The 16035-nt window shown below is 33.4% G+C and overlaps 3 protein-coding genes and 1 non-coding gene across 5 annotated transcripts; all 4 read left to right on the plus strand.

Annotated features, from left to right (window-relative positions):
- The first annotated feature begins 128 nt into the window (after nt 1–128).
- LOC103827824 (uncharacterized protein At4g15970) lies at nt 129–4398 on the plus strand. The gene is made up of 4 exons (XM_009103384.3): nt 129–2402; nt 3101–3234; nt 3322–3687; nt 3825–4398. Exons 1-4 carry the CDS (start codon nt 2270–2272, stop codon nt 4305–4307), a joined length of 1116 nt encoding a protein of 371 aa, XP_009101632.1. The 5' UTR covers nt 129–2269; the 3' UTR covers nt 4308–4398.
- Nucleotides 4399–4400: 2 nt separating this feature from the next.
- On the plus strand, nt 4401–8105 carry LOC103827825 (uncharacterized protein At4g15970). Its single transcript, XM_009103386.3, has 3 exons — nt 4401–6547; nt 6964–7329; nt 7506–8105. Exons 1-3 carry the CDS (start codon nt 6338–6340, stop codon nt 7986–7988), a joined length of 1059 nt encoding a protein of 352 aa, XP_009101634.1. The 5' UTR covers nt 4401–6337; the 3' UTR covers nt 7989–8105.
- A 3221-nt stretch (nt 8106–11326) lies between these two features.
- On the plus strand, nt 11327–11398 carry TRNAK-UUU. The gene has a single exon. It is a non-coding gene; the product is annotated as a tRNA-Lys (tRNA).
- Nucleotides 11399–11615: 217 nt separating this feature from the next.
- Nucleotides 11616–15671, plus strand: LOC103827826 (copper-transporting ATPase RAN1). Of its 2 annotated transcripts, XM_009103387.3 has the most exons (9): nt 11617–12050; nt 12206–12820; nt 12898–13324; nt 13403–13713; nt 13791–13849; nt 13930–14272; nt 14356–14550; nt 14651–14908; nt 14993–15671. In XM_009103387.3, exons 1-9 carry the CDS (start codon nt 11742–11744, stop codon nt 15467–15469), a joined length of 2994 nt encoding a protein of 997 aa, XP_009101635.2. In that variant the 5' UTR covers nt 11617–11741; the 3' UTR covers nt 15470–15671. The 2 variants fall into 2 exon arrangements, with proteins under 2 accessions (XP_033128234.1, XP_009101635.2); XM_033272343.1 differs by having other exon boundaries at nt 11616–12050; nt 12898–13713.
- The last annotated feature ends 364 nt before the right edge of the window (nt 15672–16035 follow it).

The raw sequence follows: 16035 nt of genomic DNA on the forward strand, positions 1-16035 counted from the left end.
TAAGGTTTTCCTCATTTTTCAATTTAAAGTTATTTCAAAAAATTCAAAATATAACTTATAAGAAAAAAAATATAATTTTTATTATATGGTTAATATGATTGTTTAATTTTTTTAATAATATAAAATTAAACAAAAATGAAGAAAAATCTAAAAATTGTAATCAAATCTTTATTATTCATAGTCATTAGTTGACATATATATATTAATCATATTAAGTAATTCTGTAGTTTTTATTTAAGAAAATAATACATGCTTCTTATATTTTGGGTTAATATAATGTTTCCTAATAATTGAATCTGAACCAATATTTTTTTTAATTGAATCTTAAGCTGCTACGTAACCTAAATTGACATTATAATTAAGTGATACTTAAGCAGTGTTTTTTTTTTAATTAATACAAACTTAATGTTACAATTTTTTAAATGATCATCGATTGATATATAGGGAATTATTATAATAATCAAGCCGACTTTATGAGCTTTCTGGAGACAAAAATCTGGAAAAAAAAATTAAAATTTCATGAACACATTAAATCAACATTTTCGTTGATCGTTGGTTATAACTTATAACCAGAGCCCAAAAAAAGTTAAGTATTGATTGTTCGTAGACTTTGGATGAAGTTTGTTTTTGTTTTTCAGCCTAAAATTAAAAAAAATAAGAGCTTTCTTGAACGAAATCCAAACATCAGAATATATAAGTTTTTCTCTTAAAATGTCTGCAAGTTTTTCTTTTGAAAAAAAAAGAAGTCTGTAAGTTGGCATTTTTTTCTTCTTACAAATGCTACTTTTTTCATCGACCATTGGCAATGGCCGACAAAAAAAATTCAACCATTAGATTAACTAAATGTTATTTTATAGAGTGGCAAAATGCTCATACAAACTTATACACAAAACCCTTATTTTCATAATTGTGTGAAACATTTGTAATTATATGAAATCAAATATATTTATATTTTTTGTCAATTATTTTTTCTTTTATTTTTTAAGTCATTACTTTCTGTAAAATACTGTTTAAAAATATTTTTTTGTAAAATTTAGTTTAATAAATTCTTAACTCAAAAAAAGATTTATAAAATAGTATATTAAAATACAAATACCAAACAAATTTGTGTTTGAAAACTAATATCTACATAAAAATCAAAAACCAAAAATTTAGAAACAAGAAACTAAAAGTCGACAACTAAAATCCAAAAAATATGCATTAGTGTACTACTTGTATTTATATGAAAATAAATTTTCTAGGATAATTTGTTTGTGCTTCAAGAAAAAAGTGTTTCAAAAAAAGAGAAGATAATTTGTTTAGTTTTTTTCACCTCCCAAAAAGAAAAAAGACCAAAAGGGATTTCACTACAATGTAAATAGACATTTATATACATATAGTTAACTAATCTATTATTAGAGTTTAGAGTTGAGTGGTGAAATTTTGGGGATGAGAATAATAATTTAAAAGAAAAAATATTACAAATTTCAAAATAAAAATTTTTAAAACAGTTTCAAAAACATTTTCTAATTTTAAAATTTTGAAAAATTGAAAAATTGAAAAAAGAAAATTCTAAAAAAAATTAATTTATTATTTATATAATTCGAAAACTATACACAAAATTTCTTATTTATTTAAATAATTATTTATATTTATAAAGCCTTAACATAAGAGTCTTTTGCCTCTTTGATGAAACATCTTTTAGTCTTTTTTTTAATAGCTCTTTTATTGAAAAAAAATAAAAATTAGTATTCGAGAGAATTGGTTTATATCAAGGGCAATTTCTTAATAGCAAACTTTTAGTTTTTGTTACCAAAAAAAGCTTATGAAGAGTAAAATGACCAAAAAAATTTCATCAAAGAGATCAAAGATTTTTTTACCCATTGATTTATAGATATGTAAATATAAATAACTATTTAAATAAATAATAAAAAGGGATTTTTTTATAGTTTCAAATTATATATTTTCAAATTTAAACTTTTTATAAGAAATTTGTTTATAAAAATTCAGAAAAAAACTATTGTAAAGAATTTCTCATATATCAATCTCAATATAAAAAAACTCAATAATTAATTAACAATAAAATACAATACACGATTCGACCACTTGTGTTTCTTTTCTTCTGGAATTAGTCCATCTTAACTAGAAGTAAAAAATTAATAAACAAAACAAACAAATAATAATGAGCATTGCTGTTACAAAAATGCCAATCATGACTTTTGGCTTGCTCGTACGTTATATAAGAATTGACAAAACCGAAGACCAAGAAGAAGAAAAAAAAAGTTAAACAATGAGTTCTTCGTCTTCGTCTTCCTCTTCCTCTTCTTCTTGGTCTCGCAGTAAATTTCTTGATTCAGTATTTATGGTCGGACAAAAGGAAGTAACAAGAATCTTGATTCTGTTTCTTGGTTTGACTGCTTCATGTCTTTTTTTTTTTTTTTTTTTTTTTTTTTTTTTTTAAGAAACAACTCTTTATTTATTTTGCAAAAACAAATTACAAACCTTTAGACCTACCTTTACCAAAAAAAGAAAAGGTGCAGGGACTTAACAATGCCCTTAAAAGATACTTAACCAAGTACCCAAATAAGTGAGAGAGGAGCTGCTTGTGATTCTCATGTTCCTAGATAGGGGATCAAGCTTCAGTCTGATGGTTTGTTTAACCTCTTGAATGATGGCTTGAGGGGGTCTACTCACGCTGGAGTGGAGGCGACTATTTCTTTCCTTCCAAATCATGTACACAACCGCTTGGAAGACGAGTTTTATGATCAAGAGGATGTTAGGATCTGTTGAAGAAGTCTTTAGCCACCTGAGACAATCTTCAAACCCTGTGGGAGGATTAACTTGGATGCGTGAGCAGAAGTACATCCATATCTCATAACTGTATACACAATCAAAGAACAGGTGCTGTCTAGACTCTTCACAACCGGAACAAAGGAGACAGTTTGGAGGTACTTCAAGACCCCAAGCTCTAAGCCTGTCTCGAGTTGCCAATCTGTTCCATGCCACCAACCAAGAGATAAACGCATGCTTGGGTATTCTTCCTGTAAACCAGACTTGAGAGTGCCAAAAAACCGGAGGATTTGGAGGGTGAAGAGTAGACCACGTCTTGGCAGTAGAGAAGACGTTTCATGTCTTGTTTTATACAAAACAGCTTATCCTCTGCAACGACTTAACGTCAACAATCTCAGTTCTCTTAACGCTTCTCCATCTTCACAATTGCCAAATATCAACTCATCAGAGATTTCTCAAGAAACAGTAAGTTCTTATACAAAACTCTGTTTCATCTGATCTTTAGGGTTTGAAACCTTAGTTTTTGGTCTAATTTGTTGTTGTTTGCTTCAGGCTAAACCAATGATCAGTTTCAAGGAGATTTTGGAGAATGCGTCGAATGAGAACAATACAGTGATTATAACGACACTGAATCAAGCTTGGGCAGAACCAAACTCTTTGTTCGATCTCTTCTTAGAGAGTTTTCGTATCGGACAAGGAACACAACAACTGTTGAAACATGTAGTAGTGGTTTGCTTGGATCGCAAGGCGTTTGAACGATGCTCACAACTTCATACTAACTGTTACCAAATTGAAACCTCAGAAACTGATTTCTCCGGAGAGAAAGTTTACAACACTCCTGATTATCTCAAGATGATGTGGCGCAGAATCGAGCTTCTTACACAAGTTCTCGAGATGGGTTTTAACTTCATATTTACGGTATTGATCTATGGTTTTTAACTCTTTAATCCTCTGTAATCCTTTTTTTTTTAATGAGTAGGTCAAATCATGTAGTTATAGTATTGATTTAACGGGACTTGATTTAATGGTTTTGATTTGTTTATGTAAATTTATAGGACGCAGACATAATGTGGCTTCGAGATCCATTTCCTCGGCTATATCCAGATGGAGATTTTCAAATGGCATGTGATAGATTCTTTGGAGATCCTTTCGATTCAAACAATTGGGTCAATGGTGGCTTCACATACGTGAGATCAAACAATAGAAGCGTTGAGTTTTACAAACTCTGGCACAAATCTCGTCTAGACTATCCAGAGTTACACGACCAAGATGTGTTCAATAGAATCAAGCACAAGCCTTTTATCACTGAGATTGGGATTCAAATGAGATTCTTTGATACCGTTTACTTTGGTGGGTTTTGTCAAACGAGCAGAGACATCAACTTGGTATGCACGATGCATGCAAATTGTTGCATCGGATTAGAGAAGAAGCTTCATGATCTGAATCTTGTTCTTGATGATTGGAGAAAGTATCTGTCTTTGTCGGAACATGTGCAGAACACGACTTGGAGTGCTCCTATGAAGTGTTTGGAGGATTAAGGATATGTTTAATATAGATATGGATGAAAATTGTATAAAGAATGAAGTGTCTTTAAGGACTCTAATCTAATCACATTGGTTTTCTTTCTGATTTTAGTTCTCTGAAACTTCATAAATGCTAAATTCGTTTTGAGTCGCAATTCATAAAAGTTAAATTGTTTTTAGTAGCAATTCAATTTTATATACGTGTAGGTTGGTACTAATGGCCTGATGGAGGGTGATACCAATACTGATGACAAACTTGGGCTGAGTTGGGCTAAACTCAAGTTCAGAACTGTTTGAAATCCAAAACATTGAAGGAGTTCTGCATTTTCAAATATAAGACTAGGCATGTCTTAACTGACAATATTGGAGAATTATTTAATGAAGAATAGTAAAATTCTTTGCATAATTTGGTCGGAGATATTGGGAATCTGTAACGAAGGGTAGTAAAACCCTTTACATAATCTTGGAAGGATCTTACCTTTCTGTCAGAGTTCCCTCGATATTAGAGTTATTTTTACATTAAATTTATAGAAATTTTACGACTGTTTTTCAAATTATTTGAAATTAAAAATTATCCTTTTAATGTTTCAAATTATATGGCATTGTATACTTATATCCGACTGTATACATAATATATATATATATTTTTTGATACAATACTTATATTCGTGAATTCGCGGACAATCACCTAGTTTCAGTTATATATTGATGGCAATCATTATTTGAGTTATTTTTACATTAAATTTATAGAAAACTTTACGACTGTTTTTCAAATTATTTGAAATTAAAAATTATCCTTTTAATGTTTTAAATTATATGACATTGTATACTTATATCCGACTGTATACATAATATATATTTTCATACAATACTTATATCTGCGAATTCGCAGACAATCACCTAGTTTCAATTATATATTGATGACAATCATTTTAGATGTATTTTTAAATCATTATAAATTATTATAACGTTCTAAATATTATTATATATGGACCAACCAAAAAAAAAAAAAAACTTAAAAGGAAATGGATAATGTGTCAATTATTATGGTCCAGCCCGTATGAATATTCAAATAATTAGATTGTGACATTGTGCATACTGAGTCTCTGGTGCCTTTTTATCAATAAAAATATCCATTTAATATTTTGTCTTCTAAATCTGCCTATGACGCCACCAACTACACAACTTAATATGTCACCAAGCTAATAGAAACCTCAGAGAATAACATAAGTTATTGTGATGTGATAATACAACACAAAGATTCCAGTGGATCATCGATCGACTGCGTCAACCTGATCTTAAACTTTCTCAACACAAATATCTGGGTGACTATTAAAAAAGAAGCTAAAACAAATATATGCCGGCTTGAATACGTGCCCAAAAACAAACAATATGCTTATGGAAGTTCACATGGACTTGTACATATATATAATATGAATGAGCTAAACTCAAATGCCTGGTTGTAAATGCATATGGCTAAGATTGAGGATGGGGAAGTAACATGTTCCTAACACAATATGTATGCACTGTAACAAGCAATTTGGAAATTTAAAAACTTTTATCAATGCAGAAGTAACATGTCCCACTTCTCGCATAATGTGGAAGATGCGATTAAAAAGAGATTCAGAGTGTTCCGTGGATTTGAAAAAAAATTATTTACATTTCTCCAACTCTCACCTCTTTGGTCTAGATTGCTTACATCACAAAGCAACATATAAACATCAATTTTTTTTGTTGGTGTCATGCTAAAATGTGCTTAGAAGATTAACATTTTCTTTGTCGTCAAGGTAATATAAGAAACCATTTCATTCAGTTTGAAAACTAACGAAAATATTAAAGAAAAATCAACTATTATTCAAGATCCATAAACAATGGAATATTCTACCACCACTTGTATTAGTTTTTAGTATACAATATATTACAAACGCCTCAATATATAATGCACGTTTCTGTAACAAGTATACCAATGACGACTTTTTACCTTAGGGTGTTATTACAAGAAGCAACAAAAAACGAAGAAGAAGAAGAATAATTCCAACAAAAATATGAATTCGTCTTCCTCCTCTTCATCTTCTTCTCGCAGGAAGTTTCTGGATACAGGATTTGCGATCGGACAAAAAGAAATAATAAGAATCTTGATTCTGTTTCTTGTTTTGACGGCTTCATGTCTGTTTTTATACAAAACAGCGTATCCTCTGCAACAACTTTCTTTCAACAATCTCACCTCTCTACTCGCTTCTTCATCTCCAGAAACGGTAAGCTCTCATCAGCATTCAGATCTGATTCAAATATTTTACCCCTTAGTCTTCTGTGTATCTGTCTTATCTCATTTTTTTAACTAATAAATTTGAATCTACCTTATTTTGAACCCATTTGCACATGTGGAATCCAGTTGTTTTGATCGATATACTTGTTTAGATTTAGAGGAGCTATCATATTTGGATTATAGCCCTTGAATGTCTTTTTAACTAGTTTAGTTGATTTAGTCGGCTTCATCTGTATAGTTTCCTGTATGATTCAACGTTGCTAGTAGTGGGTGCAAAACTTTAGCACCTTATAATAAATCAAATATTGAAAGATTTTGCAACGCCTAAAAATTTTCAGTTTCATATTCTCAAAATTCTTTATGTCTTCTAAAAATAGTTGGCCATCTGCTTTACTTGTTTTTCAGATAAAACCAGATATCGCTTTAAGGAAGATTTTGGAGAATGCGTCGAATGAGAACAATACAGTGATTATAACGACACTAAATCAAGCTTGGGCAGAACCAAAATCCATATTTGATCTCTTCTTAGAGAGTTTTCGTCTTGGACAAGGAACACAAAAGCTTCTGAAACATGTGGTAGTGGTTTGTTTGGATCCCAAGGCGTTTGAACGATGCACACAACTTCATTCTAATTGCTATTACCTTAAAACCACGAACACTGATTTCTCTGGGGATAAAGCTTACAACACTCCTGATTATGTCAACATGATGTGGCGCAGAATCGAGCTGCTTATTCAAGTTCTCGAAATGGGTTTTAACTTCATATTCACGGTATCAACCTATGATCTTAACTCTTCATCCCTCTGTTGATTTTGTTCAAGATATATACAGAATCAATTGCTATAATTAGTAATATGTTGAATAAAAAAATAGCATAATGGTCAAACGGTCAGTATGCTTATACGTTGTTATTAATCTGAGCTAATCACTTAATTATATATATATAGGACACTGATGTAATGTGGCTTAGAGATCCATTTCCCCGACTATATCCAGATGGAGACTTTCAAATGGCGTGTGATAAGTATTTTGGAAACCCTACCAGTTTTGACAACTGGGCCAACGGAGGTTTCGTATACGTGAGATCAAACAATCGAAGCATCGAGTTTTACAAATTCTGGTACAAATCTCGTCAGAATTATTCATGGTTGCATGATCAAGATGTGTTCAACAGGATCAAGAACGACCCTTTTATATCTAAGATCGGCGTCAAGATTAGATTCTTTGATACGGTCTACATTTGTGGGTTTTGTGAACCTAGCAAAGACATAAACTTGGTTTGCACAATGCATGGTAATTGTTGCCTTGGTCTGGAGAAGAAGATTCATGATCTGAATCTTATTCTTGATGATTGGAGAAAGTATATGTCGTTGTCAAAGCATGTGCAGAACACGACTTGGAGTGCTCCTTTGAGGTGCCTGGAGAAATAATAATTTATTCGATGAAAACTAAGAATGTGTTTTTTGTAAGGAAAACTGTTCTACATTGTAATTTAACAACTCGTTTTTGTTATAATCTTCGAATTTTGATGCATCTTATTTGTCTGAGTCGTAGATTAATTTTTATGTGCTAGAAAATAAAATGATTTTTTTTGTTCTTTGTTGAAGGATTATGTTTAGAGTAAGACTCGGCAATCGGGTTTTGCTTCAGTTCCTTTGAGTTTTAGTTTTTTTTTGAGTTCATGAATATCAGCTTCATTTGGATATTATAAAAGTTTGGGTAAGATTTAGCTCGGGTGTAGTCGGATTCGATTAAGGTTTAGTTACAAGCCCAAGATACGATTTAACCTGAAATAATTTTGATTTTGGATATTAATTGAGTTATCGATTCCAAAATATTGATTTGTACTTGATTAAAGTCAAAATATTTCCAATAGTTTCAATAAAATTTTGTATGTGATCTCCTCAAACCATATTGTTGTCCTTCAAAATCATTTCGGGAATTCTTCCTTGAATTATATGTGACAACATCAGACATATCATAACAAACCAAATATTTAAACTTTAAACAGACAACATTGTTTAAATTTCAGAAGCAAACTTATTCATAATTGAACTTCAAAAGCAATTGTTAAACATACAAACATCATTATTGACCAAATACTTATATATATATTGAACTAAGTATTTGGATTAACTTTTTTAGAATTTGATTTAATTATTCATGTAATAAATAATTATTTTATGTACTCAATAGTATCTTAGTATATTTTAGTTACATATTAGGGATTGATAATGGGTTTGATACAAGTTCTTGTTTGAGATTTTAAAATATTTGGATTTTTTCGGATATCCATTTGGGTTTGGGTACAGTTAGGGTAAAAACTCATAATCTGAAATACCATTAAAAACAAGATCCATTTGGTATCTATGTCAGATACAGATCAGTTCATATTAACTTTTATCATGTCAGGATGTGAAGGATGGAAAGTCTCTGAGTAGTTTAGAAGGTTACCTTTTCCCCAACATTTAATATGCTTTGATGATCATGAATTCCACAGGTTGACTGTGGCTGGAGACTTTACAGGTCAAAAAACAACAGCTCAAGAAACTGACACACTAACCATGTTCGCTCAACTAAACCTATATCTTTGTTCAACTAAAACATCATTCATCTCAAGTTCTGGAAAAATACTAGATTGCCCCTAACCATGTTCAACGACTTGTTGACTTTTACTTTTATTCTCCTTGTTTGCGGTTAATTTAATGTAACGCATGAACATATATAAGCTGGCTTTTAAGACATTAATCAAGAGCACTTCAACGGCCTTCTGGTTCTGGATGTGATATACCTAATACCTAATTTCTATAACATCATTATTGTATAACATTACTTGCCTTTGACTTACGAAAACTTAATTGTTTTATTCTGTATTAAAGTATTAAACTCATTCTTATTGAGATAAAACGATGCACACGAGATTAGAAAGGAATTTGCATTAAAATAATATTCATTTGGTTGGTGGGTCATGCACCAAAGTGACCAAACAAAGCTTTTGATAATGCGTGTTTTATAATTTTTGGTCTGATATAAATCCTTTTTTAATAGGTAACTTTTTATTTGAATTATTTTCAAAACTTGGAAACGAGCGAGAAATTGCTTTCAGAAGAAAAGGAAAAGTGTAGAGAACAAAAAGAAAACAGCGATAAAAAGAAATGAAAGATACTTTTAATAATTTTAAACGCACATAATTCATGTCGTCGGTTATTTTGATAAACAATGCATTTTTGGTTATAAAGCTGAAAAGATATAGTGATTTCTTTGTTAATACAGTAGTATTGTATTATGTTTAAATCTTTTTACCGTTCTGAAGTTGTGTTTATTTACTTAAACTTTACGTTTATGCGAAAGAAAAATATGAATAATACATTCTAAGTTCGTTTTATGATTACTTAAACTATACTTTTTAGGTCAAAGCTTATCTCTTGACCAATAAGTGGAGCTGTGGAAGTTTCCAATGCTATTATCTTTTCCTTTGTTTTTCATAGAAAGCATAATGATGGAGACAGAGAACAAGTATATTTGGTGTATTTGCTTTCTGATCAGTGGAGTGGAAGTCACATTTCCAATAAAAGAAAACTCACTATTACAAAATTTACTTACTTTTTAATGTTTCAGAAATTTGGTTGTCTATAATAATTCCAAATTGAGTAAAGCAACCCCTTCTATATTATAGCAAAAAGAAGAAAGAGAAAAAGAGTAACTCACATATATCCATATGAATGCATTTTAGAAATACAGTGGATATAAAATGCTATATAATGGGCATTTCGTTTTGAATTCAGGTTCAGTTTGGTTTATTTGATTTTGAAAAAAACTTCTACTAAAACCAATCGAAATTGGTTTGTGTTTGGTTTGGTTTAGTTTGGTTTCGTCTATTGCCGTTTTAGTTGAATTGATTTGCTTTTTTAATTTTGTTTTAATTCATTTAAGAAAATGTAATTTATAAATATAAAACAAATAATCATTAATCTTTCAATAATAAAGTTCACAATAAAAATGTAAAAAGTGAACCAAATTTTTAAATCATTATCTTCAAACATAATAATATAACTATCATAAATTGTTTTTGGTTTTGACAATAGCATTTATTGTAGTTCTATTAAACATCAAGATATATCCCATAAGTCCACCGTTAGTTGGAATCGCAGTACAACGAACCACTAAAAAGTAAGTAGTAGTAATTAGCCGTGGAAATAATAGTAGTTGTAATAGTAGTAGTTTTTAGTTTACAAAAAAATAATAATAATAGTAGTTGTAACTAATTTGCTATAGAAAAAAACTTGAATAGCTATGTGCCAAAAACATTTACCACCATGGTGTTTTTTTCTTCTTTTTGTTCGTCTACCTCTATGAATCTATGAGATGTTGAACATAGGAAATAAATCATGATTTAGTAGATGACGACGTCAAACAACAGTTACGCAGCATACGTGTTGTGAAAGAGTACATTATCTAATAACAAACTCAACAAGTCCAACTGTAATCAACAATAAATGTCATTTAACATGTTTCTAAGAATATTTCAACAAACTCGCATACAATTGGATGAGGTTCTAGAAGCTCTTCCTATCATTTTCACTTTCATTTATGTTCTACAAATAATAATTTGGAAAGAAATTATTTTATAAAGTTCCATGGATTAAAGCTTTACGACATAAAAATTGAAAACAAAGAAAATTCAATATTATTATGGCGAAAAATTCAAAATTCTCTAATGATAACATGTTGCATACCAATATAAAACAAGTAGCAATAGAATATCAAAGCCGTCTTAGCTCAGTGGTAGAGCGCGTGACTTTTAATCCCGTGGCCGTGGGTTCGATACCCACAGACGGCGTCATGTTCTTTATTATTCTTAATTTTTGTAACCCAAATGATACTCATGTAAGCCAGTAAAATAAAAAAAAGATTTGTTTTCCTTTCTTTTTACTTTTGATCGTGTGCGATGACGACAGCAAGAATCTCATATACATACATGAAATCAACACAATGGCCAGGGGTAAAATCGTCAAAATTAGGTGCGTGTTTTAGTTGACAAATTGCTTTCTCCACCTTCCTTCCTCCATCTCTCAAAAAGAAAACCAAACCCTCCATTATTATTATTTCTTCGTCTCTACATAAGAAGAAGGATCCAACAAAATGGTTCTCTGAGATTTCAATCAAAATCCATTCTCTCCGTCATGGCGCCGAGTAGACGGGATTTACAGCTTACTCCCCTCTCCGGAGACACTGCTGCGGAGATCGGTGCCATGGAGGAAGTGCGTCTCCTCGATTCCTATGACGACAACGATGATTCTCTGAGTAAGATCGAGGAAGGAAGCGGCGGTTCCGGTTTACGGAAGATTCAAGTGGGAATAACCGGTATGACTTGCGCCGCTTGTTCTAATTCCGTCGAAGGTGCTTTGATGAGCGTTAACGGCGTCTTCAAAGCCTCCGTCGCTTTATTACAGAACAGAGCCGATGTCCTCTTCGACCCTAACTTAGTCAAGGTTTTGCCTTTTTGTTTTTTTTTTCTTAAATAATTTTTTTTTTAATTTATTGTCTGAAAAATCTTAAGCTGTGTTCTTGCTGGATTGAAGCTTTTTTTTTTTTTTAATAATTGTTTCCAAATTTAGATCTTGGATTAAAGATTTGATCTTTATAGGAAGATGACATTAAAGAGGCTATAGAGGACGCTGGATTTGAAGCCGAGATTTTGGCTGAGCCTGTTACTTCTGGGACCAAGACGCAAGCTACTTTGGTGGGTCAGTTCACTATTGGAGGCATGACTTGTGCTGCTTGTGTTAACTCTGTTGAAGGTATTCTAAGAGATCTCCCTGGAGTGAAACGAGCTGTTGTGGCTTTAGCTACTTCGTTGGGAGAAGTTGAGTATGATCCTAACGTGATCAGTAAAGATGATATTGTGACTGCGATTGAAGATGCTGGCTTTGAGGGTTCTCTTGTGCAGAGTAATCAGCAGGATAAGCTCCTTTTGAGGGTTGATGGTGTGTTGAACGAGCTTGATGCTCAGGTTCTTGAAGGTATACTTACTAGATTGAATGGGGTTAGGCAGTTTCGTCTTGACAGGATAACGGGGGAGCTTGAGGTTGTGTTTGATCCTGAGGTTGTGAGTTCGAGATCTTTGGTTGATGGGATTGAAGGAGAAGGGTATGGGAAGTTCAAGTTGCGTGTCATGAGTCCTTACGAGAGGTTGACTTCTAAAGATACTGGAGAGGCCTCAAACATGTTTCGTCGCTTTATCTCAAGTCTTTCCCTCAGTGTGAGTAAACTTATCTCTGCTTCTCATCCTTTATGGAATGCACACACACTCACTCATTTTGATTCTTTTGAATACAGATTCCACTCTTCTTCATTCAAGTGATCTGCCCCCACATTGCTCTTTTTGACACCGTGCTGGTATGGAGATGTGGACCCTTCATGGTTGGTGATTGGTTGAAGTGGGCCTTGGTAAGTGTGATTCAGTTTGTTATTGGCAAGCGTTTCTATGTTGCTGCATGGAGAGCTCTTCGAAATGGTTCAACTAACATGGATGTGCTGGTCGCTCTGGGCACGTCTGCGTCTTACTTCTACTCTGTTGGGGCTCTTTTATATGGGGCAGTCACTGGGTTTTGGTCACCAACTTACTTTGATGCAAGTGCTATGTTGATAACATTTGTCTTGCTGGGTAAATATTTGGAATCTCTTGCAAAGGGGAAAACCTCAGATGCTATGAAGAAACTAGTACAACTTACTCCAGCAACAGCGATTCTAATCGAAGGCAAAGGTAGTTTATCATTGAATTTCTCCTTAACAACATCAATTATTCAGCCTTTTTTTGAGGCTCAGTTCTTTCGTTTTGTAGGAGAAAGAGAGATAGATGCATTACTGATCCATCCTGGTGATTCATTAAAAGTTCTACCTGGTGGGAAGATCCCTGCAGATGGTGTTGTGGTGTGGGGTTCAAGTTACGTCAATGAAAGTATGGTGACTGGTGAATCAGTTCCTGTATCTAAAGAGGTTGATTCACCAGTGATCGGTGGTACTATTAATATGCATGGTGTTCTTCACATCAAAGCTACAAAAGTGGGATCTGATGCAGTTCTGAGCCAGATTATTAGTTTGGTGGAGACAGCCCAAATGTCCAAAGCTCCTATCCAGAAATTTGCAGACTATGTAAGTAGACTATATAAACATGTCACAAATGTGATATAATCTTTAGCATGTGAATAAATGTATCCTCATTTTTTCAGGTTGCGAGTATATTTGTTCCGGTGGTGATCACTTTGGCATTGTTCACTTTAGTAGGCTGGTGAGATCTTGTTCCTTAGCTGATGGAAGACATGTGGGATTAGTTTATTCTCATTTGCTTGAATCAAATGATAAGTGTAGGTCAATTGGTGGAGCTGTTGGAGCTTACCCAGACGAATGGCTACCCCAAAACGGAACTCACTTTGTTTTCTCGCTTATGTTCTCAATATCCGTTGTGGTAATTGCTTGCCCTTGTGCACTCGGCTTGGCAACACCGACGGCTGTTATGGTGGCAACAGGGGTTGGAGCAACTAATGGTGTATTGATCAAAGGAGGTGATGCATTGGAGAAAGCTCACAAAGTGAAATATGTGATCTTTGACAAGACAGGAACCTTAACGCAAGGGAAAGCTACCGTGACAACCGCTAAAGTCTTCTCGGAGATGGACCGTGGAGAGTTCCTCACACTTGTTGCTTCCGCTGAGGTAAGCTGAATCCTCTTCCCTTAGCTTCTTACATTGTTAGTGAGGTAACTAAAGATATTCATAGCATCTTTCACTTTCCATAGGCTAGTAGTGAACACCCGTTGGCAAAAGCTATAGTTGAGTACGCTCGTCATTTCCACTTCTTTGATGAATCTGCCGAGGACGGCGACACAAGTAACAAAGTCTCTCAAAACGCTGGATGGTTACTGGACACATCAGACTTCTCTGCCCTTCCTGGGAAAGGCATTCAGTGCTTAGTAGACAACAAGCTGATTCTGGTTTGAGTTTAAAACTCCATAACATGTTTATATCAACTTCTTGCTTCTGGTCCTGTTCTCGCAACTGTAATAAAGTTTTTTTATCTTTCTCATTGATCAGGTGGGAAACCGTAAACTTATGTCAGAAAACTCCATAACCATCCCAGACCACGTCGAGAAGTTTGTTGAGGAGCTTGAAGAAAGCGCAAAGACAGGAGTCATTGTAGCCTATAGCGGCCAATTAGTAGGGGTGATGGGAGTAGCTGATCCGCTAAAGCGAGAAGCTGCTGTAGTCGTGGAAGGTCTCCTTAGAATGGGGGTTCGACCCATTATGGTTACAGGTGATAACTGGAGAACAGCAAGAGCAGTCGCCAAAGAGGTAAAAGAAATTCATTGTGTTTGGTTTGGTTTGGTTTGGTTATTCTGGTTAATTACATTACGGTTCGGTTCTGCACGAGTGCAGGTTGGTATCGAAGACGTGAGAGCGGAAGTAATGCCAGCAGGAAAAGCTGAAGTGATCCGTTCACTGCAAAAAGACGGAAGCACGGTGGCGATGGTTGGAGATGGAATCAATGACTCGCCGGCTCTAGCCGCTGCAGACGTGGGAATGGCCATTGGTGCAGGGACCGATGTAGCAATAGAAGCAGCTGATTACGTTCTGATGAGAAACAACTTAGAAGATGTTATTACAGCCATCGATCTCTCTCGCAAAACCTTAACACGAATCAGGTTGAACTACGTTTTCGCCATGGCTTACAACGTGGTGTCGATACCGATAGCAGCAGGAGTGTTCTTCCCGGTCCTGAGGGTGCAACTGCCGCCGTGGGCCGCAGGAGCGTGCATGGCACTCTCTTCGGTGAGTGTTGTTTGCTCGTCTTTGCTTCTTAGAAGATACAAGAAGCCGAGACTTACCACTATTTTGGAGATCACCAAGGAGTAAAAGTCTTTTTTCTTTTTTTTTCTTTCTTAATTTGAGTGATTTACTTTTGTTTTGGTTTGTTGTTTGTAATCATGTAACGACGATAAAAATGGGTCTTGCGATGTTTCTCGGCCTTCGTTGTAAAAAATGGCTTCCTTTCTTGTGATCGATTGATGTACAATGGCAAATTAGTTAATTTTTATTTCTCCTACAAAACGGTTAAGTTTATCGGTCTTCGTTGTTAAAATTGGTTTATATAGCCAAATGTGGGTTTTAAGTGAAAAAAAAGTCTGAAGCTAAAAGATGATTTGGACAAAAACTTTTTCTTTTTGATAAACGATTTGGACAAAATTTTAACCAAAAATTCAGTATAAAAATCTTTCAATATATAATCATTTTGAAAAATCTTAATGTGAGACTTTTGATAGTTTTAGTAATCTATAATCATTTTGAAAAATCAATGCAAATTTCTGAATTAAAATAACATGTATTTTATATGGTATCTAGTTTAATTTACACAATATTAAATATATATATATATACATATATTTTAACCTGAAAATTTTATGATCATTTGTATCTTGTAT

The sequence above is a fragment of the Brassica rapa genome, chromosome A06 (assembly GCF_000309985.2).
Source record: "Brassica rapa cultivar Chiifu-401-42 chromosome A06, CAAS_Brap_v3.01, whole genome shotgun sequence".
Lineage (NCBI taxonomy): Eukaryota > Viridiplantae > Streptophyta > Magnoliopsida > Brassicales > Brassicaceae > Brassica > Brassica rapa.

Excerpts from the sequence above, each read along its gene's own strand:
- LOC103827824 (XM_009103384.3), top strand. The coding sequence starts at position 2,270 with ATGAGTTCTTCGTCTTCGTCTTCCTCTTCCTCTTCTTCTTGGTCTCGC. Across the intron at positions 3,235-3,321 it reads CAGAGATTTCTCAAGAAACA|GCTAAACCAATGATCAGTTT; the intron begins GTAAGTTCTTAT and ends TGTTTGCTTCAG. Across the intron at positions 3,688-3,824 it reads GTTTTAACTTCATATTTACG|GACGCAGACATAATGTGGCT; the intron begins GTATTGATCTAT and ends GTAAATTTATAG.
- LOC103827826 (XM_033272343.1), top strand. The coding sequence starts at position 11,742 with ATGGCGCCGAGTAGACGGGATTTACAGCTTACTCCCCTCTCCGGAGAC. Across the intron at positions 12,051-12,205 it reads TCGACCCTAACTTAGTCAAG|GAAGATGACATTAAAGAGGC; the intron begins GTTTTGCCTTTT and ends TGATCTTTATAG. Across the intron at positions 12,821-12,897 it reads TCTCAAGTCTTTCCCTCAGT|ATTCCACTCTTCTTCATTCA; the intron begins GTGAGTAAACTT and ends TTTTGAATACAG.
- LOC103827825 (XM_009103386.3), top strand. The coding sequence starts at position 6,338 with ATGAATTCGTCTTCCTCCTCTTCATCTTCTTCTCGCAGGAAGTTTCTG. Across the intron at positions 6,548-6,963 it reads CTTCTTCATCTCCAGAAACG|ATAAAACCAGATATCGCTTT; the intron begins GTAAGCTCTCAT and ends CTTGTTTTTCAG. Across the intron at positions 7,330-7,505 it reads GTTTTAACTTCATATTCACG|GACACTGATGTAATGTGGCT; the intron begins GTATCAACCTAT and ends ATATATATATAG.